This window comes from Tachypleus tridentatus, chromosome 8 (genome assembly GCF_004210375.1).
Source record: "Tachypleus tridentatus isolate NWPU-2018 chromosome 8, ASM421037v1, whole genome shotgun sequence".
Classification (NCBI taxonomy): domain Eukaryota; kingdom Metazoa; phylum Arthropoda; class Merostomata; order Xiphosura; family Limulidae; genus Tachypleus; species Tachypleus tridentatus.
Window position 1 is genome coordinate 72,452,812 of NC_134832.1, and position 27,316 is coordinate 72,480,127.

Genomic DNA, 27,316 nt, shown 5'->3' on the forward strand with positions numbered 1-27,316 from the left:
ATGTGAACTGAGAAAATATTTCAAAATAATTGAATGCAAGTGTATGGAAAAGCACAGAGATGTACATTTGTTAATGGGAGCAACAATATGAGAGTAGTCTTAGTAACACTAGATATGTGGATCTTTATTGGTTGGTATAGTGACATGTTGTCATGTATATTGAGCAGCCAATGAAATAAAAGTTTACTTATTGTCCTCTTGTCAAGCTGAAATAATGTTTAATGAATATTATTTGATTTTGGTTACACACTGGAGGAGCTTTTAGTTCCAGCCAAACCAAAGACACATGGCTTTATAATTTGTTGTTAAACTAAGATTGGGATGAGCTGAAGTATACTTTAGGGACTATAAAAGACAAAAACTTTGTGCTTTGTTCTGTAATGTGTTAAAAATCAGTATATTAGGTCCTTAGGTATATTGTGCTTCTTATGAAGTATCAATGATTTTTAATTAAAAAATAATGTGTTTCAGGAAAGTGGAGTTGTAGACAAAGAATATGAGGAATTAACAAAATTTGATGATGGTTATTTGATGGAAAGTGTTCGAAAAAGTGTCTCCTGGCGCTTAGGGTTTAATGCAACTAGAGGTATGTTAAGTCTTTCTTTTGTATCACATTTGTCAAACTAAAATGGAGATTAATTTATATATTTTCAGAAATAGTGACAATAGTCTTGAGATTGCACATGGATAAGAGTGCTGGTCATTGACATTTTATGTATTTAGTCTTGTGATAATTAAAAAAAAAAGATACTGATAATTTATAGCTTGTGAATTTCATTTTGAAAATAATTCAATGAAGTATAAATTACTAATAAAACAATAATCTTGAGATTCACTTAGTCAAAGAAACATGGGACTTACTGGTCCATCTCAGTTGTTCTACACTCCAAACTAACTTAAAATAACAAACAAAACTTTATAAGTACATGAATGATAAAGACTGATTTTAAAGCTTTTTTTAAAACTCTGTTGAATTTTTTTTTTAATTTTCTGCCTCTCTAACACCTGAAGGCAACCAATTTGAAAGGCCAATCACCCTGTTAGAAAAATAAACCTGCCTTCGCTGAAGATGTCTCCTATTCTGCCAGAATTTATACTTCTGTTCCCTAGTCTACTATCCTCACTGTTAAATATGAAAAAAGGTGATGCATCAACACTATCAACTCCTTTACAGTCTTAAACACTTCAGTCAGATCCCTCTATCTCAAGAGAAACCAATTTGAGAGATTTCATCCTCTCCTTATATAACAATCTTTCCATCCCAAGCACCATTCTAGTAACCCTAAGGTAAGGAACACGAGAATGAACACAATATTCCAAATGTGGTCTAACCAGCAACTTGTACAGTGAAATTATAACCTCTTTAGACTTGAATTCAATATTTTTGTAGATACAACTTAAAATCCTATTTGCCCTTCTTCTAGCAGCAACACATTGCTTGGATGGTTTTAGAGACTGATCAACTATTACACAAAGATCTCTTTGCTTCATAATGCTGTTAAGGCTATTCCCATCAAATTATAATTCAAATTATGATAACCCACATACATTATTTTGCATTTATTATAAATAAAACCTATCTGCCCAACTCGCTAAATTTCTTAAATTCTTTTGTAAATCAACAGCGTTTTCTTCACAGCTAGCAACACCCAAGACCTAAATGTCATCTGCAAATTTTAGTCATTTATTGACTATTCCTTCATCTATGTTATTGATGTAAGTCAAAAAAAGCCAAAGTCCACTTATAATATTAATCCAGTTTCACTGAACTCCATTTGTAATAACCTTCTGCTTTCTTCCATCCAGCCAATATTCCATCCAATTTGCTAACTTATTCCCCACACCTACAGAGATAATTTTTTTTATAAGCATTTTATGTGGCACCTTGTCAAATGCTTTCTGAAAATCTGGATACACCAAGTATACACCCACATCCTCATCTGCATAAGCAGTAACCTTTTTATACAATGTCAAAAGATTTATAAGGCAAGACTTTTCTTTAGTGAAACCATGTTGACTATCCCATAAAATTTTAAATTTTGTTGAATTAATTTGCAAAGCATCTTTTAACAGACTTTCTAAGACTTTACCCATAAGTGGTGCAAGACTAATGAGTTTATAATTACTGAGACAATTTTTATCAAGTCCCTTGTAAAGAGGAGTTACATTGGCTAAATTTCAGTCATCTGGTACCTGTCCATTATTCAAGGACTAACAAAAAATACTTGTCTAGTCTTAATTTAAAACTTCTTTTACAGATTAGTTAATAATTTTAGCAAACAAGCCATTGTCTATCCTGTTTAAATGTAAACAATCTATTTCAAAAAGCTCTTTTCTTCCACTGAACTGATCCACAAGTTCAACCAGCCTGTCTGCTCATACTAACATAAGCCTAGCATTTAGCCCTAGTGATCTGTTTATAACTTCATCCCCCACAATTAATTTTGGGCACTATACCTGACAAAATTAAGTTATGGCCTTTTACATTAAATGCTGTTATCAACCTCTTGCACTCATTAATTAGATCCTCTGACCAACCATACCTCCCATCATTGTCCCCTACATGAACCATTAAACTGTATCTCTGCTAGTCCTCTTTTTATACCTTCTGCTCTGTTAGTTATATTCATCTGTGCTTCTGGGTAGCATAATCTGATTCTTTTCTTCCTATTTATCCTATGGACAATTCTATTCACATGTCTTGTCAAGGAATTATCTGTAACTATTAACTTTCTTATCATCCACTTCCTTCTCAGACCCTTTTGTTTGCCATCTTTCCAATTGTATCTCATCTGCAGAAGTCAAAAGCTGAAATTTGTTTCTCAAGAGAATAGGCTCATTATAATTATATTCATGACTTTTTATCTAATACTACTATTTTTGCCTTTTTGAAAGCCATTGGTTGCAGATGTATCCCTTGCATGTAAAAGCTTAAGTTACTCCTGAAATCCTGCTGCTATTTCACACAGTTTATGCTTCTCTTTATTTGTTGCCTCTACTTCAATTAGGATAGCCTCTACCTTCTCCTCCAACCTAACTCTACATAAATATTGCACATCTTCATTACTAGTTGCCTTAAAAGTTCATGCCAGTCTCAAGTTCCCAAAGAAAACCCACTCGTTGCACTCAACAAATTGTGAATGCTTAATTATTACACTAGTCTTAACCATTGTATTTATACTTATGGTTTGAAAATAAATACTTAATATCAAATGCTAGTTACCTATTTCAACACTGATATTGTTAAGCCTAATGTTTAACAACTGGTAATATTTTTTGATCATTACTTTTATTTCACACTAAAGTAATAAAGTTTATATTTAGTTATATAGAACTTAGAAATGGAACTTAATAACTTATTAAAACAAACAATACATGTAACAGTAATAGTAAAACATACTTAGCTTGATTTAGAACCTACCTGTATTTATAATTATATAAGCAGTATTTAAACCACTGGATTAAAGCTGAATGAACATATCAATTTTTATAAAACACTTAGAGGCAATAACTAGTTTTTAGGTTGTAGTTGTTTAATAAAATAATGTATTTATCCTGTCTTACAATTTACCAGTAAGTTGAAATATGGGTAAGTCTAAAGTACTGTTACATGTACTAAGTCTATTTTAATGTTGTAGTAAAATTTACATCACTTAGGCCTGGCATGGCCATGTGAGTAAGCCACTTGACTCGTAATCCAAGGGTTTTGGGCTCAAATCCCCATCACACCAATCATGCTCAGCCTTTCATTATAATGTGATGGTCAATCTCACTGTTTTTTGGTAAAAGAGTATCCTAAGAGTTGGCAGTTGGATGGTGATGACTAGCTGCCTTGCTTTTTAATTTCTAATGCTGATATCTGCTACATGATAAACTTTTAAAGTTTCAGACTGCTTTTTATCTTGTAAGAAAAGATACTTTATTAGACTACAGTTTAGCCACAATCTTGAATTTTAAGCTATGTGAACATTGAACATGCTTAAGATTCTGTTTAAATCCCTTGTGCCAGTTGATGCAGAGTAATTTGGACTGTGTGTGTCCAAAATATCATCTGAGCTCTAAAGGGTTCATATTAGTTTCAAATTTTAAATGTGAAACAAGGCTTAAAAATATTTGTTTGCTGTAACCTACCCAACTTTCAGAAATTGGAGCCAAATGAGATATTTTTCTGACATTATGACTTGGGAATTTTTTTATTTTCACCAATATCTGGTGATATGCTGACCTATCTAATAAAATTTCCAACTTTAAAATGTTTATTACCATATAATGGTTAAATATACATTTAATTCAACTGTGGTACAAGTGTTAAACTTAGTTATTTTTAGAAGCGATAGTTTATCCCAGGTTTCTTTACATAATTTTTGTGAATCATTCAACATGAACTTCAACTTTCATAACTTAATGATTGTTGTATTATTTTGTCATGTTTTAGAACCTTCCCAGTTTTTTCAAGTATTAACACATTATAATATCTCATAGTGTATTGAAATTTATAGGCTTCAGTTGCTATTTATGAATATGCATCCAAAATGTGGTTCAAGTCAGACAAAGCTAGTAAGAGATAGTCAAATAGGTGTATAAAAGCTGTTGTATGTTATACAATATGATGAAGAGTGCTGGCTTCAAACATAATCATTCTTTGAATAAAAACATAAATAAAACTTGTTGATTGTTCAACCAGTTGTTTAATATCAATGTATTGAGGTTTGACAACATCACTTATCTTCTGGACCCTTCACACTAAACTAATAAATACATGGCCTAGCAGGAGAGAATTTACTATTTCTGAGCATACATGGTGAACACAAGTCTATTCAGTATATGTGTTTCAAAAAAGTGTTCTCATGGATTGAGGATTATGATTAGAAACAAATTAATTCTGATTAAATACTTATCCAGGTGAAGGGAAGTACTTGTAGATTTATTTAGCGAACAAATTGAACTGGAAAAATAAACTGTAAAATTGTCATCAACAGTTGATTCAACACCTTCGATTGAGGTTGAAATCAACAAGTGTGTGTTGAGAAAGAATTTCAAATTTCTGTAATTCTCTCCATAGAATAAATGTTGATTATAATTGTATTCATGGTTTAATGTATTATGATTTAGGTGATTGTGGAAGTAGTGTTATTTCCAAAACTTGTTTTGAGAAAAAAAAATATGAAAAAACAAACAAACCTACCTACATTTTAAATCAGTTTAGGGTAACAGCAAACAAAAACTTTCTTTAAGCCTGGCCTAACAAAGAGTGTAATGCAAACAATAAAGTTGATGAATAAATTAAGCTTTTCCTTTTTAAACTTTTAATCTTAAAAGTACATAGGGATTTACCTCTCAAGATGCTACATAAAAGTGTACTTATTGTAAATGATGTGGTGGACTTGTAATTTACTTTGGACTTTGGTTCACATTTAATTCATGTTCACTGTCAACCTTTTGCTTTTTGTCAGATACATTTTTGGAAATGAAAATTTAAACATGTTTTTTCTTCATTTCTTTATAAGTGGTTCTATTTTTTAATACATAAGAAACAATGTTTTATCATGATTGTTCTAGGCAGGTAATAAAATTACAAATATGTTTCTTGTAGTTTTTTCAACTCTTGACAAACAGAACATTTTCATATCAGAAGGATGTTACTGATATTCCTTGATGTTTTTCCTTCTCACAGTGTGAATAAATAACTAAATTACACAAAACCTAGTACAAAATTATTAAATAGGATCTATTTTTGGCTTTGAAAAAATCATGTAATTTGATATAGCCTTTCTATAATTTTTAGGCCAGAAAATTTGGCCATAAATACTGTTTTGAGAAAATGTTAAAAATAATTTCTTTTACCTTAAAATTTCAGTTTTTTGTCATTGATTATATATAATCCAATAATTTGAATTTTATTGATATTCATTAATGTGTTTCCTTTGATAATTTATTGTACTGCTTGTGACAGTTACTACTTCTAGCTATAAGTAATAAAGAAGTAACTGAAACTGAACAACATTTATTGGTGATATAGGATCTCACCTTTCAAGATGACATCAAAGAGTAGTATCTTTGTCATTCCAGGTGTATCACAATTTTACCAATAAATATTTGTGATTGAGATCAGTTTTATATCAACTCATATTATGATGATCAGTGATATCGTGAAAACCCACTTGTAGAGAAATATATATGCAAAAACGACTCGTTTGTTTGAGAAAATATTTTGCATAGAGAGCGAACTATGTAAAATATTTTTTCAACCCAAACGAGCCGTTTTTGCATATATATTTCTCATATTATGATGATTTCTTTCCAATAAATAAGCAGGTCCATTGTTTGAATATGATGAACTTAATAATACTCAATAAATAAGAATTGGAGTTATCAGAATATTTCATTTTTGCTGACAGTACTTGCTAACATTAACTTATGTTTTGTCATAGAAAAATACATGTTTTCACAAAGATGTAATTTACCATTAAAACAATGTGTAAAGAAACTATTTAAAAATCTGTAGAACTGTGATTTGTTCTTAAGTCTTTTAAACTTGCTATTAGATTCTTATATTCACCCCTACTGGAATTTTAAATAGTCAGTATTTTGAGAAACCCAAAATTATTGATCATACTGCCTTAGTTTATATGCAAAAACGGCTCGTTTGGGTTGAGAAAATATTTTACATAGAAGAGCAAACAACGTTTTGACCTTCTTCGGTCATTGTCAGGTTCACATATAAATTTCTCAACAAGTGGGTTTCTCGACATCACTGATACTGCCTTAGTTATTCTACATTGTCATAAATAGTGTATAACATGTATCCAATTGCATTAAGAAATTGACTATAACTGTTTGTAGAGCTGAACTTCATTAGTAATTGATTAGACCACATGCTGTGACATCATAAAACGTGAAAGGTTGTATTAATAAATCACATAAGAAACAAGATACTTATGTCTCAAAGAATGATCGTATGTTATGACATAATCATATTTTCAAGGGTTGACAGTATATTAACAAATTTAAATTTATACTTTGGGATGTCCAGAAAAATGTTAAAAAGAAATTATTAAGTACATTATTCAACTGCAGCACTTTCAGAGCTGTACAGAAATGAAGGTTGAAACATTTCATACTAATTTTTTTTTCTTCAAATTACAGTAATTAAATGTCACAAAATGACAAATGTGAAGTGTTGAGGTAAGTATTGTTGAAATAGAATTATTGTTTTTGCATCAGTTTTGAAATTTGATATGTTTATGTCACTTGACACTTGTTATGGTGGAGCTAGTAATAAAATATGTGGAGTGTTCAGGAGCATAAGAATTTATTACAAAAACATTTGCTCACTTTTTCTGCTGCTCTTGTGTGTTTGTGGGAGTGTTTTTTGTTAAGCACAAAGCTACACATTAGGCTATTTTCACTTTGCTCATCATGAATATTAAAACCTAATTTTGTTGTGTTATAACTTGAAAGACTTCCTTCTGAGCCACTGGGAGGTAGTTATTTGGGACTCTGAAAATATTTTTTTTGCATGAAATTAGCCCTTTGTATGAACAAAGGACCTCTTTATCTTTTTGATTCAAATAAATATACCTGATAATGTTAAAAAAAATGTGAATTTATTAATTCTTACCTCTTCCATTTAACAGAGGATGTAAAGTTGATGCGTAATACCTGTCGATTTGAGTTTGCTCTGTTTGGTGCTTCTCCATGGTGTGCAGTATTCAGTGAAAAAGAGATGAAGGTTTTTGAATTCTGGGATGATCTTGATGATTACTATGAGGACATCTATGGCAGTAAACGCAATTATCTTCAAGCTTGTCCTTTGATTAAAGATTTCATTAATTACTTCAAGTAAGTTGAATTCAAATTTTATATAACATTTTGGTTTTTCTGTATAGAAGTACAGGAAATCAAATGTTATAGAATATTTTGCTTAAATACTTTATCTTGTTGCATAAGTATTTGAATACTGTTAGTCAATTTACAGGGAAGTGTTTCCATAGGATACCAATGGGGCATTGCTTATATAACCATGAAATTTTCAAGGGTTCTTAGGTATACAACAAGGGGATTTTGAGACTCCTTAGACTCAATTCATTTTCTCTGTCTTATGAATCTGACAGCTGTTTCAATTTTAAACTACTATTGCTGGTAGATGAAGCACATTCATGCTCTCTTTCGTTTAAAGTAAAGCTACATTGGGCTATCTGCTGTGTCCATCATGGGGAATAAAACCCCAGATTTTAGTCTTGTAGCTCTGTAAACTAACCACTGTTCCAGAACCCCCATAAGGCAACAACAAAATAAATGACATACTTGTCCTAGACCTATGCTAGTAGTATTAATAAAATTTTGAAACAAGTGATATTGTATCATAAAGTATTTTATCAAATTTTTGGAGTAATGTCAAGAATTGTATAATAATGTAAAACAATTTAGAACTTTCGCAAAACAACATAAATTTTCATGTGTTAATTTAAACAATGCATTCAAATCATTTTTTTATGAAACTTATTTATCTTTGAAGTAGTTTAGACTTTATCATAAAATCAAATAAATTTGAACAGCAATGGATTGAAATACTTAACATTTATGATGGTTTAAAATGATATATTTTTCTGTTTTTAAAAGCTATTAAAGTTGTTTGAATGAGTTAGTAATTCAAAAAGTATATAGTACTGGTGTGAGACTAAACAAGAAATAGTTTGGAAAATAAATCTTGAAATTTGTATTGACATCTCTTTACTCTCTATTTTGTTAAAATGGAGTAACTCCTGGTAATACATCAAGCAGTGTATATTATTTTGAATAAGGATTAACATTTATGTTTATAATTTTGTATTCTAAAGATGACTGGTATGTATATTAAAACTGTAATCAAAATAAAGTACAGAACAGTGTTTTGACCTTCTTAGGTCATCTTCAGGTTAATGTTGTAATACCCAAACTAGCTATCTTTAGAATATAGTATATTTGTATTATAAATTGAAATAATAGTATACAATGTATACTTTTGCAGTTTTGCAATGTCTACTATTGCAGTATTGAAGCATTGCAATTTATGTCTGTGGGTGTGAGTGAATAGATTTTTCAGTGGAAACTGTTGTGAGATTTAATAATAGGTAAAATAATTGGAATGTGATGTATTACAAGCATTTAAATCAAACATTCATAGCTGCCCAGTTAAAAACTTAAGTAGCTTAAACATTGAGTTTATTGGAATTATAAAAGTATACAAGTACACTATATTTCACCAGGCACCTTCAAATGATTTACACACAATAATTTGAAAAACAACACACATTAATTTAAATTCAAATCAATAAAAGCACAGGAGTAATACAGTTGATGCTACAAATATTATAATGTCAATAATATTAAAATTAAATGATAAGATAAAGAATAATATATTAAGAAAAACTTTAAAGAAAATTTGCAAAACATATCTTAGTTTTAAACTGTTTTAACTATTTGTATTTAATTGCATTGTTACACCAAAACTATTAAATGAAAAGAATTTAACACATATTTTGATTTAGATACCAACATCACATTCAGTTGATTAAACTGATTATAAAGGCTGAGGTTAATTGTTGCTAACACCCTAATATTATTAGAGATATAGTGGTATGAGTGTTTGTTGAATTTTGGATTTATGGACCTTATTTTAAAGCCTTCATTTTTCTGATAACATTATCTTATTTCATTATGTAAAATTCTGTCTGATTCCAGACTGCTCTATTAGAAGAGTTATAAATTCTTATTGTATCATAATCATTATATTTGTCACAGCTGTAACCCCATATCAGTGTGTGACAAGTCAAATGCTATGTCATTGCATTTGTTGATTTGCATTCCAAATTTTATTGAATTACTATTTTGTGAAGCTATGTCAATATGTTTGGTATCCAATTACAAATTACAAATCAAATTCTAGTATAATTCTTGTATCATGTACTAATTAATTTTTTAATTCAAAAGTAAATATTAAAAGAACACACCTAAATATCAATTTTTGTGTCACTAGGTGTGTTTTAATAGAGTATTGATTCAAATTCTATGTTTATGATGTCCAAATATAAAAGCTAGAGTTTCATACAAATTAGGAGCTTAAATTACCAATACTGACAAGCTAGAATATAAAATCTCAAATATTTTATATATACTGATGTATCACTCATGTTCCAAAACACACAAAGTGGCCCTGTCCCACCTTTATCTATTTTTGGAAACACTCCCTTGTGTACCCATACTTCAGTCTGTCATGAATAACAAATCTAAAGCTACGAATGTCCATCTAGTGTCTTTTTCAGCCATTTTGAAATATGATTTCAACTCAATATTTCAATCCAACATTTCAAGTTGGTAAGTTGAGTCTTTGGTCTGCTTGAATTTGTTTAGACTAGAAAAGAAACAGACTCAATATATTCACAAACAAATCTTTAGTAAAAGTGCTTTTTTTAAAACTAATTTATGTGTACAAAAAACTTGCAATTTTTACTAAAAGTCCATCAGATTTTGTGAAGTTACACATACTGCATCAAAAGTTATAGTATAACTACTCATCTAGTGTATATTATAGTGTAATTCTATGATACTTATATAATAATTTATGATTTTTGGCTCTCTTAAATGTATATATATATATATATATAACTTTAAAAAAATTATTTCATTTCATATCCTCCATGTGCAAAATTTGATAGGCTTAGTAACCTATGGTAAGCAGCAAATGATTAAAAAGGTTCATATGTAGAAGAGATAATAGTGTGCTATACTTTATTTACTGTTCTGTATCTTGAGAAATCTAACTTTAGAAACTTATTTGTAAATAGAAATAATGTGTATGCATATATAATGTATTATAAATGAAATGTGACTGTATTTTACAATAAAATGCAGCCAGGACAGGTCACTTTGTAAAGGCCAATTTTATATTCTTGAATATGGTTACATGAGAACACGTATGTCAAATCAGTGCAATTTCTATAACATTAGCCAGGCATGACTGGGAGGTCAGTATAATAAAAATACTAAATGTGTAAAAAATATATAATGTTATGAGATTTAAACTATCTAGACTAAACATTTGTGCTTTTCATAGTATAATTTGTGGTAATTCTAAAGTGAAAAAAGATAATTTATATTTATTTACTAATTTTTTATGGTGGTTACAAGGTCAGTAAAATTGATAGACCCCATATAATTAGGGTAAAGAAAAACAGACAAAATATAAAATTTTACTGAAAACAAATGTTTGAAATATATTTAGGAAGTTTTAGAGTTTACAGAAATAATATTTGAGATTTTTGCACATTAACTAGACAAGAAACAGACTTAGTATTTTCACAAACAAATCTTTAGTAAAAGTGCTTTTTTAAAAACTAATTTGTGTGTACAAAAAACTTGCAATCTTTACTAAAAGTCTACCAGATTTTTTAAAGTTACACATACTGCATCAAATGTTATAGTATAACTACTCTTCTAGTGTGTATTATACTGAGCCCATTAAGAAAGGATTAAGAGCTAACAGGCTTAGTGCTTTTAGAACCCTAAGAACTATACTACTTCTGTGCATGTGTGATACAAGGAATACCAGTATAATATAGCCATGTGGATCACTTTGACTGTTATGTTGAGAGAGTACACCTTACATAAAACAAGATGGAATTGGATCCAGACCTGCCAACTCTTACAATTTAGGCATAATTATTATTGTTTTTTTTTTTTTTTTTCATTTTATGCCAATAAGAATTGTTATTTCAAAATTTTTGTATAAAATTTTGAATTTTACAGTAATTTTTTTTTTTTATTCTAGTCATTTTCCTTCAGTAACTCATCTCCCTTCATATATCTCCCTTATAAGTGCTTGAAATATTCTATCAAAAAAGCATGTGTCTTGGTTGTGCTTACCTTTTTTTGAGTGGAAGATGTGGATCTGGGAAATGGCTCATCTAGCTTCACTAATCAGGCTAAAAAAGTTTCATCTCACACCCATCTAGTATCTGGTTCATTTGGGTGTGTTTGTCTCTTTTTTTTATTTCAGCATAGCACAGTCTCCTGTGCTGCATTTGAGAACCAGGGAAGGTTTGGTTTCTACAGCTTTGTACTTTCCTTCTTTTTCTGTGTGAGAGGTTCTCTTTCTACTGGGGACTTAGGCTTCTATGGAACCTTTTATCACTTTTGTTAATGCTGATATGTATCTTTTACTGTAAATTGTACATAATAAATGGAACTTCTCTTCCAAAGTGGTCCCTCAGTACACGTTTTTTTTTTTTTATGGTTTTGCTCTCATTTGGGCACTCCTCACATTGATGCCTCTGTTACTTGTGACAAGGCCAAGCTTCCCTGTTTAGATCTCCTGTTTTACATACATAAGCACTTAGCAGTGAATGTATTCAGACAGGAATGGTTTGATATCTTCCTTTGTACTTACCCCTATTCATCTCCTCTCTCAAGTTTGTGAGTTTCTTTGTTTCACCTTGTAAAACTGTTATACATTGAATGATCATAATAGTTTCATACTTTGTACACTATTATAAATACCATTACTGTACTTTATTGTTTACTTTATGTGTAGTTTTATTAAAGTTATATCTACATCAGTTTGGTTGTCAGACTACGCATGATGTTTTCACATAGACCAAGATTTTTTGATGTAGCACATAATGAGAGAAAGTGTTGCATAAACGCCTTGCATGAAAATGATAGAATAAGGAAAATTCAAGGTAAAGGACATGGAAACTAAAGCTAATGTTTTGTGGGTTGTTGCTAATTTAAAGTAATAGTACTGTTAGGAATCTCTGGTGGGAAGTTTCTTACTTCACCATCACAAGTACCTTCTCTCCTTTGATCTACATATTATATGACAGATAACACAAGTATTTTTTTGGCATAGGTGAATGGTGTTTCATTGACGTTGTTTCAATGTGAGCTTTATGAATCATTCTGTAAGCATTTTGACAAAACACTGTTGGTTCCATAACTGTTAAAATATCTGTTTTATCGGATAATGTGATATCTAATGTATAACCATGCAAATGGTTTTACTGAGCAAGTTATGATTTCATTGACTGATGTATAGGATATGTATACTGTTAATGTAGATTTGTTCAGTGGTTATTTTTGCAAGTTGTACATTTGACTCACAGTGTTAAAGTTTAAAATGTTTTATATATGACAAAAGAAAAATTTTGACACTTTTGAATAAACAGTACATGTTTTAATATTAACCACAACCCAAAAAGATACGTCTCGTATTAAGATCTGAAGCTGTTTAAAAATGATTTTTCATATTAAAAATGGACTCTGAGAAGAATGTGTTGCCTCAAACTGTGTAAAGTTACACATGTTAGTGTATCTAGGACTTATTATACCTGCGAAGACAAGAATCTGGCAGCAGACAACGTCATTTCTTGAAATATATTTTATAATTTTCACAAATATACTAAATTATCCACAATAATTAAAACACATTTATCATAGTGCTTATATTTATGTCAATCATAACATGCTATGTTTACACTATTAACATTATGCATGAAGATATAATTAAGTTGTTAGAGAAAGGATACTACCAAACATGGTGACAACTCCAATACTTCCTGACCTTGTCAATTAGCCTGGTGTTATATTTGAAGCATGATATCAGAATACATTTCAAAATGTAGAAGTATCTAAGGGTCTGTAAGTGGGACATTCAGTGGGTCTGGTGTATGGTTAAAAATGCTATAACCTAACTATTAATAGTTATTTAGTAATGGCATTGCCAAAGCAATGATATCTAGTTTATTGCAGTACCTGGATGGAATTTAGACTGAAAATTACAGTAAAAAAATGAGCATTTCTGTATCATATTTCAAATCAGCTATTCTCAGCTTGTTATAGTTGTCTTCCCTTGAGAATAGCCATTGTATTACATAAGAAATGGGAACCAACACTCTTACATTAGCTGTGTGAGTAATGGGGGCTTGTAGGGAGATTGTTAGTAGCTAGTAATATGCTATCTCCAACTCAAAGAATTCCTTACTTTGATCTTATGAACCATTAGATAGATATAAATGACATTTTTTTGTTGAAACAGTTACAGGTAGTAATCTAGTCTTCATTTTTCTCAGTGCATGAATGATGTTGTGTAATAATATTGCAATGTTGTTCATATATTATGTTATTCAACACTCTTCAAGATCTCATATATGTTTGTTTTTTGTTGTTTTTTTTTTTCTTTCTAAACAGTCCACTATCATGCCTTGTGGATGTTTTAGTGTTTGTGTGGAGTTGTCAGAACCAGTGTTATATGTGTATTAGTAACAGCATAATGTGTTTCAGTTCTAATAATGTGTGTGTCATGACCAGTATTATGTATTGGTAATAACATGATGAGTTTCAATTTTCCTGTAGCATATGTCAGAACCAATGTTGTGTGTGTCCTGACCGGTGTTATGTGAGTGTCAGTAACAATATATGTTTTCATTCTAACATGGTGTGTCATGATCATTGTTATGTATCTGTAACAGTGTGGTTTGTTTCTGTTCTTATATATATGTATACAACAGTGTTGTATATTTCTACTAATTTTAATGTTGTTAAAGAATTCTCGAGTAATAAGGATGTTGTACAGAACATATTACTTCCATCAAAGAAAAAGATTGATATAGAATAGAAAGAATGAATCAGTCTCATGATAAAATATTTTCTTTGTAGTCTTGCAGTAAGAGGAGAAGGACCAAAAGCTGTACTCCACTTTTCCCATGCGGGAGCTCTTAAGAAGATTTTCACCAGACTTGGATTATTTCTCAACTCTCCTCCATTGATGGCAGACAGCTATTGTGAATCTGAGTCACGTAAATACCGGTCCAGTTTAGTTTGTCCATTTAATGCTAATCTGCTTTTAGTGTTATACAAATGTCGTGGTGAATATTTTGTTTCGTCTTTTTTACAAGAAAAACCAGTTGTATTGGAAGGATGTCAGAATTCAGTTTGTCCACTGAACACTTTCAATTCAGTATATTCCTCCATGGCTTCCAACTGTAACCTTTATGAAATATGTAGCTTATCTTATGTTTGAGTTTTTCCTCAACACTTTTGCAAAAACATTAGTTTCTAGCAATAACCATAAATGACTCCTACCATTCTTACCTACTTGTTGAAATCATACCTACAATAGTGTAGAACATACTGTATTTGTTGTATCCCAGTCAGCCTGACAAGTCCTGGTATTAGGCAAAAGGCCTTATCAGTACTGAATATAGCAGATATGGTGTGGTTAGAATATTACTAAACAGTATATTTTTGTTTTTTTTAGTATTAAGTTATTAGAAATATATTTATGCAGATTAAAAAAATAAACTTTGGTACATTTATCAGATAAAGTTTGCTGGAATGTTGAAGTATTAAGATATAAATACTTTCACAAAAAGTAGGTAATCATTCCATTATTATTATTATTATTATTATTATTATGGTATTTGGTCAACATTAAAAAATATTGTAAACTTCAGCATGAAACATTAATGTATGTAAAAGTATCTGTGTTTTTATGTCGGGCAACTGTGCACAGTAGTAGGTTTATATGATTATTCTTATTTCAGTGAAAGTTTAAAAGTGTATACTGTTAACGTAAAGATGGTATTGTGATTTTTAAGCTTTAAATTTTGTATAAATAATAGATTCTTTGAGATTATTTTACATAATGAAAGTATAAATGGAACTATTGTTGACTTAGCTAGGGATAATATATGTGATTTTGTGTGGTATAGAAATTTTATTTTAGGAAAAGCATTTGTACAACAGTTTGGAAATGCTTTGTTTATGATAAATCGTACTTTCTTTTATATATTCCTAAGTAGTTATTCTAACCATAATGTTAAACTGTGCTTAAGTTATTAGTCTAATTTTTTATTGTTCATTTTCATTAATTGCAGTATTGTATGTTATTTACCTTTTCAAGTGAGTAGAAGGTAATCTGTTTATGGTGAGGGATCTTTCCATGTTATTATTACTTGACAGCATGATTTTCTCAGAAAAAGTCTCCAAAATTGCAGTATAATAAGTGCATTTAGTCTGATGTACATAGAAGCTTATGATACAAAGTAATAGCCAGAGATATGTTCAGTGAAAGTTTGATGTCTGTTTATTATTTTCAACCATTAACATTTGTCCTAATACTCTGTTAGCTGCTTATAGCAGTCAGTATTTTATTTTGTATGAAATTCATGAAGTGTTTTATTATTTACCTCTGTAATCCTTATTTTTGAAATAAGTATTATATGTGACAGCATTTGGCAACATACTTGAAAATAAAAATGCTTGGGAGCAAATGTAGTATTGCATCATGTAACTATTTACTTTTTAGCACATTGTTTTAGTTCATAATTATGGTTATTTTCATAACATAATTATGGGTTTTTAAATATATGGACTTCTGCCATTTTTCTTGATTTCAAACTATATTCTGGGCTACATTCTGAGTCCTTCATTTGGTGTGTATTTTGTGAAAATGTGCGAGACAGTAAGAACTCTACATAAGGGTGTTGCAACTATCTTACTCTCTCTCTGTTTCTCCACTTTCAAAAATTTAAACCTGTTGAAGAAGGCAGAATGGAGCTCAAAGTTGTCTTCTTCAAGAACAAGGCAGAATTCCATTTACTGGCAAACTTAGATAAAGTGTTTGATACTCTGTCCAAACCTACTTCAAAAGTTATGTTGAATATGTATGTATGAGTACTGCTTCATAACATTAACTATAATTTTCAAATAGAAATAAACATAAGCTCAAAAAACGTTTGGAAAATAACATAATGAAACAGGATACAAATTTAATATTTATAGTATATGTAGTGATATTGATTTTATTTTTGTACTGTATGAGAAAAGAAGATAATTATTGTTTATTGAAATATAATTTTTATGCTCTCACCACTGTGCTGTTTGAAAATATGGTGAGTTATTTAACAGTATCAAGTAATCACAAGATTTAAAATGTTATCAGTTGGAAAATTACAAAATCATGTTCAGAATGAGATGACCTTTAAATTCAGAAAGTTAAAACTAATAAAATGTAGTATTTCGTAATAACTTTATGGTGGCTATTTTCAATATTTGTTGTTGTTTTTATTTTATTACATATAAGTCTCTAATAGGTGACAATCCTTATTACTGAATTTGCTAAGCTATTAAGTGTTAGATTATTTCGAGCATAAGATTTACATGGTACATATTTTGTTGTCCAGAGTAGCCTAATGTTAACATTTCTACCTTACTGTTAGTATAGCTGTTTGAAGTACTTTACTTAATGCTATAGTGTTATAGCAGTATGTTCCTTGAATTTTAAATCTTATTAATCACATAGTGGACATTGAACTTGTAATATTAATTTTTCAATTTATCAAATTTCCTTGCTGTGAACTGTTTTAATCTTCTCTGAAGATTGAACTGCATAAAATATTGAAAATGACTGCTGATATAATTGATTTGGAAAGCCTCTTCTTAATATATTTTGTGCAAAGTATATGAAGCTATTCTTACAGTGTCGGTTTATAAAAGAGCGCTTACTATTTAAGTGGGAAGGAACACAGCCAAGTAAGTGTGCTGAACTTCAATAGGAAGGCTGTGTTTGAGGGTTTTTTTGTGAGGAAAATTCAGTTTTAATTATGTAATTAATTATGTAGTCATTATGGTGAAATATCAGATAGTAATATTTTTTTCTTATTTTAATTTATTTATTTATTAGTATCATCTGGTCTATAAAATAATACAGAACTATTTCAAATGATGTGTGGGTAATTTAGGTTCATATTCTATTTTTACATGATAGATTAAATGACAATCAGTACTATATAATGTAACAAACAAAACAAAAAAAATGAGACAAACTTGAACTGTGGTAGATGCTTATTTGTATTGAGTTGTTAGTTAATGTGGTAGAAGACATTTTATATCCAAGAATTTAATTTTAAATTAAAATTTAATTAAAATTAAAATTTTAAAAATTTTAAATTAATTAAACATTTAAATGTTTAAAAGAAACATATTTTACATTGTATTATTTTAATTGTAACTCATATAAATGTAAATGCTGCTAATTATACTTGGGTTGCCATTTAACCAATTTATTGAGAGAACTTTATTACCTGTAAGTAAGGTATACACTATTTACTTCAAGTATTTTGGTATTGGAAATTAAGTTGTTGTTTTTCATATGGAAATTGATTGTTTTTCTTGGAGGTTTTTAATTATTATACTTGTGTTATTAACTCTTATTTAGGGAATCTCAATTTGCTGTGTTACATTTTATCGTAAATACCAGTTTTACCAAAAATAAATAAAAATTCATGAAATGTAATGAGCTACTAAGTGAAACTGACAGTTTATATGGTGTGTGTGTGTGTATCTTATAAAGAAATGAAGCTGCTTGTCAACAGTATGCCATTAATATACAGACAAGGTATAAATAAACAGCCATGATGGAATCATGTAGGCTGAGTGTTTGAAATTTGAGAAAGATAAGCAACTGTCCAACATTACTGACATATATATTTCATTGCCAAACATTCTTGTTTCTACTCCAATATATAGCTTTCTTACAATGGTGATTGTCAAAGCAAACTACAAATACCAGCAGTATCTGACATATATTAGAAATGAGTAGTTACTATAATATAATAGACATATATTTCAGACACCTTTGTTCACTGGCTACGATAATGTATTCTTAGACATGTGCAAAACTTGCATTCCACAGTGAAACACTTGTTGCTTAGAGGTATTTCTCACATCAATCTAATTTATACTGACTTTAATAGAGATTGACAGTTAATTACCTATGAACAAGTATTCATTTGTTAGTGTCACATGAACTAATGTTTTTTATTATTCCAACAATCAATTATTGAAAACTATTATTAAATCATATGTAATAAAATTGATCAACTAATGTTTATTATTATTCCAACATTGTTTAATTTAAATAATGATTAAGTTTGTTGTCATGAAAATTATAAATTAATTAGAATTAAGGTTTTCAGTTCTTCCAAGTATGTAGGAAATATATTATTATGTATACTTTTGTTAAGGACAAAGCTATATGATGGTGTTTCTGAGTTATGTCCTATTTTAGCTGTAGAAGTTGTTTTTATGTCTTTATTTCAAGACTGTTTTGAGCTCCATTCTGAGTCCTCAGTTAGGTCTGAATTTGGTTGAAACATGCGAGATAATAAGATCTTTATGTAAGGGCCTTGTGTCTATTTTACTGTCTCTCTGTTTCACAAAATGAAAACCTCATGAAGGACTTTGTCTGTAAAATTTAAATATATATAAACACCACTTCATAACTAAATTATGGTTTGAGGGTCTCAGTTTCTATTCCAATTTTCAACAAACTTCCTGCCCTTTATTTGTTATGGTGACTAAAGAGAAGGCAGTTGAATCTGCCTTGCATCTACTTGCATCTTTTTATAATTAGCATGAATTATTTGGCAAAATGCAACATTCTCAAGATGTACACCTATTATGGAGAAAAAAAAAGACATACTACAATATAATAAATGCAATAAACCTTCAGAGCCTACTTTGAAAACCTATTAAAGCATGAATAACTTTTATTATTCAATTTCATAATGGTTTTCAGAAAAATAAAGAATACTGTTATAAAATCAGTATAATTATTTTTTTGAATTTTGTTATTTCTGGAAAAAAAAAAAAACTGAAAGTGTTTACACATAATTTTTAGGCTAGTGTAAAGAAAAGCTGTTTAGAAAAAAACATTAAATAATATGATCTCTGTGAACAGCTGATTGTGGGGACTGTTTGTGTGTTATTTAATTATTTTATTAAAATAATTTATCTAAGTTGAAATTGTTGAGTGATACTTCTAAACGTTTTAGTAAATAAGAAAACTGATATTTTGTACAGTTTTTACAACTCTGTGCAGTTGGGTCTACATGGAAGTCTGATGATATTCCTTGTATCTTGTTTTAGTATGATAGTAATTTGGTTGGGCATGGCCAAGTGATTTGCTTATGTGGACTGTGAATCTGAAGGTTCATGATTCATATCAGTTTACCACAAAAACACATGCAATGCAATGAGACCATGGATGTATGATAAAAGTGAAGTCCATATCATGAAATTTCATTAGGCAGGAGTAGTCTGGAGATTTAGCAGTGGATGCTGTTGAGCAGTTGATTTCATTCTAACTACTGGTTCAAAATTAGCAATGACTAAGAACAGGTGGCATTTGTATATCTTTGTGCAAAAATTCTAAAAAATTTTGACACAGAGAGAACTAAAACTTCTTATTTCAGGTTGAGGGTATTGAAGGTTCAGTTCCTTGTATTAATACAATGATGTGGCTAACCTTAACTGAGAATCACTAGTCTGTAGACTAAAACAAGCACCATGTCATCAGTATATTATCAAATCATCATTTATCAGTAGTTTAAATTCTATTTTAATTTTGGTATTTAACATATATTAACATTTGAAAAGGAGATTTTAAGTAGAAAAATAAGAATTGTTTTGTTACAAGGTTTGAGCTAATTATGTAAAATATTAAACTATAATACAAGATAAAAATATGTGAGAATTAACTTTATATTTCATTGACTACATCTGTGGATTGCATCCACCATACAAGTTTTTGAACAGTGTTTTTATTGAGCTACTAGAGCAGATCTTCATTAGGTTAAACTAGTTAATTTGTTTATGTAAAATATTGTTGGTATATGTGGCTGTGAATATTTTTTGTTGTGCAAAACTGCTGGAATACAGAATTGGATATAATTTCCTATTTTATAGAAATATACATAATAAAATATTTCAAATTCTAAACTTTTTGTAAATTAATATTGGTTAGTTTACCTGAACACATGTACTTCGAGCTTGTAAATAAAGCTTGTCTTCCCCAACCTCCCAAAAAGAGATTAACACTTTTTGGACTTGGGAGTGATACCATTTATATTCTTTAGTTATTTTTCCATTCTCACAGTATACCAAAATTAAATTAGCTAAATTACAAAATTGTATACAAAGTACATTGAAAATGCACATACAACTTCATAAATTTTATACTGATCAGACCTGGTTTAAGTAAGGATAAGTAATAAACAAAAGAGCAAAAATGGGAGAAGGTTGTGTGAGGAAGTCTAACAAAGTTTTGCTGGTGCCATTAGCACATGCTTAGTCTACCTATTGGGTAATCCAGGACAATGTAATCCACTTGCCACTATTTTTTTGTACTTCCTTGAATAGTGCACAGGTACCTTTTCAAGGGAGGTGATAAAACTTGTCCAGTAATTATAGGCCTATTGTCTTGTATCAGTTGGAAAATTATTTGAAAGTCTGATAAAAGATGCTTTGCAATGACATTTAACAAAGTTTAACATTTTCTTTGATAATGAGCATGGTTTCACTAGTGTAAAATCTTGCCTTACTTATCTTTTAACATTCTTTGAAGAAGTTGCTGCTCATTTAGACAAGGAATGGGTGTTGATATGGTAAATCTAAATTTTCAGAAAGCATATGACAAGATGTCACATAAAAGGCTTGTTAGAAATATTTCTATGGGTATGAGGAATAGGTTGGCTCATTGGATAGAAGAAAGCAGAGGGTTGTTATAAATGCAATTCAGTCAAACTGGATTAATATCATAAGTAGTGTACCTCTTGGCTCAATGTTAGGACCTTTTGTCGTTTTTATTTACATCAGTGATCAATAAATTATTTAAATTTTGTTAATGATATTAAGATTTTTGGTGTTGCTAGCTCTGAGTAGAATGCTACTTTAAAAAAAAACGATTTGAATTATTTGATGAGTTGGGCAAAAAAATAGAAGTTAGTTGTGCATGTTGGATGTTATAATTTGAATTTTGAAGGTAATTATAATAAAGAAACTTTAATAGTGTTATGGAAGAAAAAGATCCAGGTGTGCTAGTTGATAAACCATCCAAACAATGTGCTGTTACTAGTAGAAAAGGAAATAAAACTTTATATTGTTTATACAGAAATAGTGAATAAAAAAAAAGTTTTATAATTTCATTGTAAAGGCTACACTTTTAATGTTGTATTCAGTCTTGAGTTTTTTAATTTAGGAAGGACGTTGAGTTGTTGAAAATGGTGGAGAGGAAAAATACTAAGATAATACCTGAAATGAAAAGAGTGTCATATGAGAACTAGTTATACATGTAAATAGTTTAACTTGTAATTTGCTGGTAAAATGCAGTGATAGTTGCCTGTTGCCATTCAGTCCAACCTTGAAGTCCCCTGTCACAGATTAATTTTTTTTTGAGAAATGAATGTATAGTATAGTGTTACAAAAATCCTAACTCTTACAATATTAAAGCCTATCCTTACCAGTAAGTGGTTCCCTGGACATGGTGATGCAAAGCCCTTTCCAACTAGACTTGGTTGTTTCACTTTTGTTCTTGCCAAGAGATGTTTGCTCAGAAATCTTTATTGGTATCCAGTTCTGATCCTGAGAAGGGTGATACATTTTAATGGTGATGTTATCAAGCTAACATCAACTACTGTACAAATAGTAAACCCCTTGAGTGTTTTTTACATCAGAGGAATTTAATTTTTGTGGTTGATCCAGACTTCTCTCTCTGTCTGCTCCCCCCCTTTTTTTGTTACATCAGAGCACAAAAACTGGCAAAATAAAAACATGCTTATCTTCACTCAAGTTCCAGCTCTTGACATTCTGTTGTAGTGTTAAATAAAGTTACATACAGAAAATTCACAACTGCAATTCCAGATTAAAATTCTGGTCACTGAACCAAAATTTTATTATTCTTAATTACTCTGTGGTGTTTTCAGTTAAACTGATTTCTCAAAAGAGTAAATTAGTTGTATTCATTGTATAGGGTAAGAGTTGGCTACATATACTACAGAGTAATACTGAATCTATACTAAAAATAAATAGACTGAACATAAATTACTTAAGGCCCATTGTATTAGTGAGATACATATATTACAAAGTAATACATTGTTTTATAAAGTTACTGAACCTATGATAAGAAATAAATGGACCAGTCACAAAGTGTTATATGTAATGAAAACAGTCTATTTAACAGAAGCCAAGTATGTGTACTTTACTTTATGGATAGGCTTACCATATGTCCCGGCTTGAGGGGTCTCTCCAGTTTACAATGAATTGTCTCGGAATGTCCCAGTTTTTGATGAAAATGCATAAACTCCAAAAAGGATAAATGGAAAATGTTAAAATTTGTCCAGAGACCTGACTTGATGTTGACAAAAAATAATTAAGTTTTCATTTTATTAGTTGATGGGTATAGGGAGCCATAGTGCTGTAGCATGCAAATATTCAAAGATATTCCATCAAACAAAATTCACAGACAGCTGATATAGTACCTGTACAAGTATAATGATTCATCAGTGGGCTGCTATTGGGAGTACATGCATAACAGCAGTTGCACAAGTGGCAAGCAGCAGCTTATGCAAAGCTTTCTTTAAGCAAGTGTTTGTGCTTTATTTATTACAGTATTTATTATATTAGTCATATGGTACATGCTGAATTATTTTCATTCTTTTATTTTAGAAATTAATCCCAGTCATAATGTCCAAAGCTGGTAAAAGAAAGTGCACATTCAACAGTGAATTGCAAAATGAATATCCATTCTTGAAAAAAAAATTGTGGCAAGGAGGACAACGTCAAAAGTTTGCAGTGTTCATTTCAGTTCTCTGTTTAACATGGTGGCTGCTCAGACATAAAGTATTATTTAAAAATCACTAAACATACAGCTAGTCTTTCAGTAGCTGCTCAGAGTTCAAGAGTTGATGTGTTCTTAAAAACAAAACTGCCTGTAAAGAGTGACTAATTAATAGCTGCCAAAGAAGCAACCTGTCCATAATATAAGCTTTAAAACAGCTGATTGCTATTCCAAACTGATAGCAAGGTTATTTGAAACAAAGTTCAGTTCTGCCATAATGAAGAATGAGGCTAATATTTTGAATGCAATTGTTCCTTTAGCAGCAGAGGAATTGAAGAGAGACTTAATGGAGGTCCAGTTCATTTTGCTTGCATCAGATACTTTAAACTGAAAATATGCCAAAATTATACCTGTCATGGTGCAATATTTTGTGCCAGAGGAAGGAGTGAAATTAAACTTTTAGACTTTCAGTTGGTTCCTGGAGTGACATTAGAAATTTTGATGAATTGCTTGGTGTCCACTTTAACAAAACATTATTTATAAAAAAAAAAAAAAATTGTTGGTTATTGTGATGACAACTGCAATACAAATTTTGGAGGTGTAAAGAGAAAGGGAAAAAACAATGTATATAGTCAATTGAAGAAGGAACTTGGCAAAAATGTGGTGGGTGTTGGTTGTGGTGCTCATATTGTACATAACTGTCTCCAAACTGCAGTTGATGTCCTTCCTATTGAATTTGAAACCTTGGTGGTCAAAATTTAAAAGTATTTCTATATATACACTGTGTGTATTACACACCTAAAAAAGTTCTGTGATTATAGAAATTGAGTACAAGAAGGTTCTCCAATATGGAAATATGCAATTTCTGTCTTTATTACCAGCTGTTGAGAGAATTCTCTAGATTTATGAAGGACTGAAGTCATATTTTTGTTCACAAGAACAGTGCCCATTGTTGATATAAAGATTATTTGAGAGTAAATGTGGAGGAATGTATTTATGGTTTGTTCATGAACAACTAGGCTTGTTCAACAAAGTGATTTTAGCAATGGAGAAAACAAAAGCAACTTTAAGTGATTTTGTTGCAGAACTTAAGTTGAAAACCAACCTGAAAGAAAGACGAGATAACTTTATTCCCCTTGGTGCAAAAAGAATAGTATGCTAGAGGAAGAGGGAGGATGCCAGGTAGTCATGATTAGAAGGGAATTTACCAGTTTTTATGATTGCTGCCTGTCTTATATTGAGCTGTGGGAAAACAGTTTTGGTGGTGGGGAATATTTTGTTTGGATAAAAAACAGTGTTTTTCTGTGGCCTGACAGAGAAGCAGCTGCTGAAAAAATTAATGAAATGCTTGGAAATGTAGCAATCAATGTTGATGATCTGTTTGAAGCAGTTGTTCTTCTTAAAACCTTCTTGTCATCAAATGTGACAAGTGGAAAGCAAAAGAAATAGGTTGTGAAGAAAAATGGGTAGAACTTTTAAACCACTTCAAAGGTCAAAGTATTTCTATACCTAATCTCAGGTAAGTTATGGAGTACAGTTTTTGTTTACCAAGCACTTCTGCCCCTGTTGAGAGTATTTTCAGTGATGAATAGAATTTGGTCTCAAGAAAGAGGTCTAATGAGAGAATCAACAATAAAAGGACTGTTGCATTGTAAACTCAATACTGACTTGAGTTGCAGTGAGTTCTTTAACAAAATAAAAACTAATAAAGATCTTTTGAAGAAAGTTCATTCAAGTGAAAAATATGAATGGTCACAAAAAAAGTGTTCATTGAAAAATTAATGAAATTTTGATGTTCCTTACCTTGCTGCATTTAAATAAATGTTGGAGATATAAACTGCCAGTATTCCTTTTTTTGTGGCAGCATTAAAGCTTAAAGGGGAGTTAGGTTACAAAAGCACTTTTTTATTACACCAATGCTGGTACCTATAATAAAAATTAAAAATTATCCCAGCTTGAGGCTTGAAAATTATGGTAAGAATACTCATGAGTAATGGACAATTGCCCTCAGTGGAATCGTGAATTGATTAGGCTAGCTTTACTTCCTAAAGACTTATTTCCAAGCTGACTGGACTTGCTCAAAATGTTCCAGATTGACTTAATTTCATGTTGTTTAATTATGTTTACAATGTTACATTCACCTACACCAAGAGTACTACCTATGTAACAGTTAATTCCCATTCAAAAATAAAGGAAGTTGTAACTGTAGGATATCAACTGTCCTATCACTAAAAGACATTGCTGTCAATCTTTATGCATAATGGGCAGCTTTACAGCTATAGCATCCACAGGTGGACAAGGTGTAATTAACAAAGAAATGTCAGCTAGAAGGAAATAAACTTAATGACTTCCTTGTTCATGTTGTCCAAAAACTGCACACATCTAGAATAAACAAAGCATTCTATGTTAAAATAAGAAGGTAGAAAATGCAAGGTATACTTTTTACCATGGTAAAAACAATATGACCTAATTTAAAATGATCCTTTGTAAAGTATGCATTTGGTATTCACAGAGTGCTAGTCAGATTACATGAAGCTATGTTTCTTATGAAACATATACCAATATTTTGTTTTACCATTATGTAATATGGCAAACTTAATATACTGGAAGTATATTCCTTTTGTTTGTCATCATGTGAGCTGAAATATACCATTCATGTTGTTAATAAATATACTTGATTTGTGTAATTATTTCAACCATTACTGGCACAGTAAATATGGTCCAATAAATGTTTGGTTTGACATACTAGTGGATGTCATCTTGGGTATTGAGATGTAATAAAGATATAGCAGTTGTAGGAGATTTATCACATCTCTCATTATATTTGGGCAGATTTTTGCCTAAATCTGACTGGCCACCTTATGCCATTTTTGGCACTCATACATTTGAATAAGCCATTACAGCAAACAAGTTTGTTTTCTAATGATATAAATAGTAGGTGTAGGAAATTTGTGATATTTGTTGAGCTGTTTACTTGAATGCAGTATTTGTATTCTGACAAACCTGTTTAGATGTCAAAGTTTTCCTATATTTATGTGTACATATTATATTATCTTGAAAACACAAGTGTCTTGTTTCATCATTGGTCCCTCATTCTTATAAGAACTGGACTGATAATTCATTATAATCACAGTGTGAACCCTTTATAGTACTTGTGACTCCAACTATTGATATGCATCTAGAAGAATAGATTGCTGCTCTTTTTATGAAACAGTTTCAAATGCAGTGCAATCTCAGGATATCTTTTTATCACTACAAAATGTTCCACATTGCCTCAGCTTAATTAAAGTCAAGGCAGATTCTGGGTGTTATTTTTCTCAAATTACTTGTGGACACAGAATATTGTAAGTCATGATGCATTATCAAGTTGAAAGAGATATATATTACTTCCCCATAACATTTTATCACTATAGGGAATTAAACATTGTCCAGAACAGGACATCATTTTCTTAAACTTTACCATGGCTACCTTAACAACTATTCAAAACAGTTAAAATAAGTTCACATCACCATACTACTTCCAAAACTCTTTATAATAGAGGAAAACATATTCATACAATTGTTCAGATTCATCCATCCAAAACAAATAGCATAATTTGTCATCCATGATCTGATATTCCAGTGGTTCTTACTCAAGTTTTGTTGCTCAAAGCAACATGA

The 27,316-nt window shown here is 30.3% G+C and overlaps 1 protein-coding gene and 1 long non-coding RNA gene across 6 annotated transcripts in view; one reads left to right on the forward strand and one right to left on the reverse strand.

Moving 5' to 3' along the window:
• LOC143222653 (multiple inositol polyphosphate phosphatase 1-like) overlaps positions 1–16,310 on the forward strand; it is a 56,471-nt gene extending 40,161 nt beyond the window's left edge. For all 4 annotated transcript variants that reach the window (XM_076449439.1, XM_076449438.1, XM_076449436.1 and 1 more), the window contains exons 7-9: positions 472–586; positions 7,638–7,842; positions 14,695–16,310. In XM_076449439.1, the coding sequence (XP_076305554.1) occupies positions 472–586; positions 7,638–7,842; positions 14,695–15,058 (684 nt within the window). In that variant the 3' untranslated portion in view covers positions 15,059–16,310. The remainder of the gene's footprint in view (positions 1–471; positions 587–7,637; positions 7,843–14,694) is intronic.
• On the reverse strand, positions 9,361–23,425 carry LOC143222654 (uncharacterized). 2 transcript variants are annotated; one of them, XR_013012401.1, is made up of 3 exons: positions 23,099–23,425; positions 22,341–22,461; positions 9,361–10,393 (listed from the first exon to the last, which is right to left on the reverse strand). It is a non-coding gene; the product is annotated as an uncharacterized LOC143222654 (long non-coding RNA). The 2 variants fall into 2 exon arrangements; XR_013012400.1 differs by lacking the exon at positions 9,361–10,393 and adding an exon at positions 18,038–19,495 and having other exon boundaries at positions 23,099–23,418.
• Positions 23,426–27,316: the final 3,891 nt, after the last annotated feature.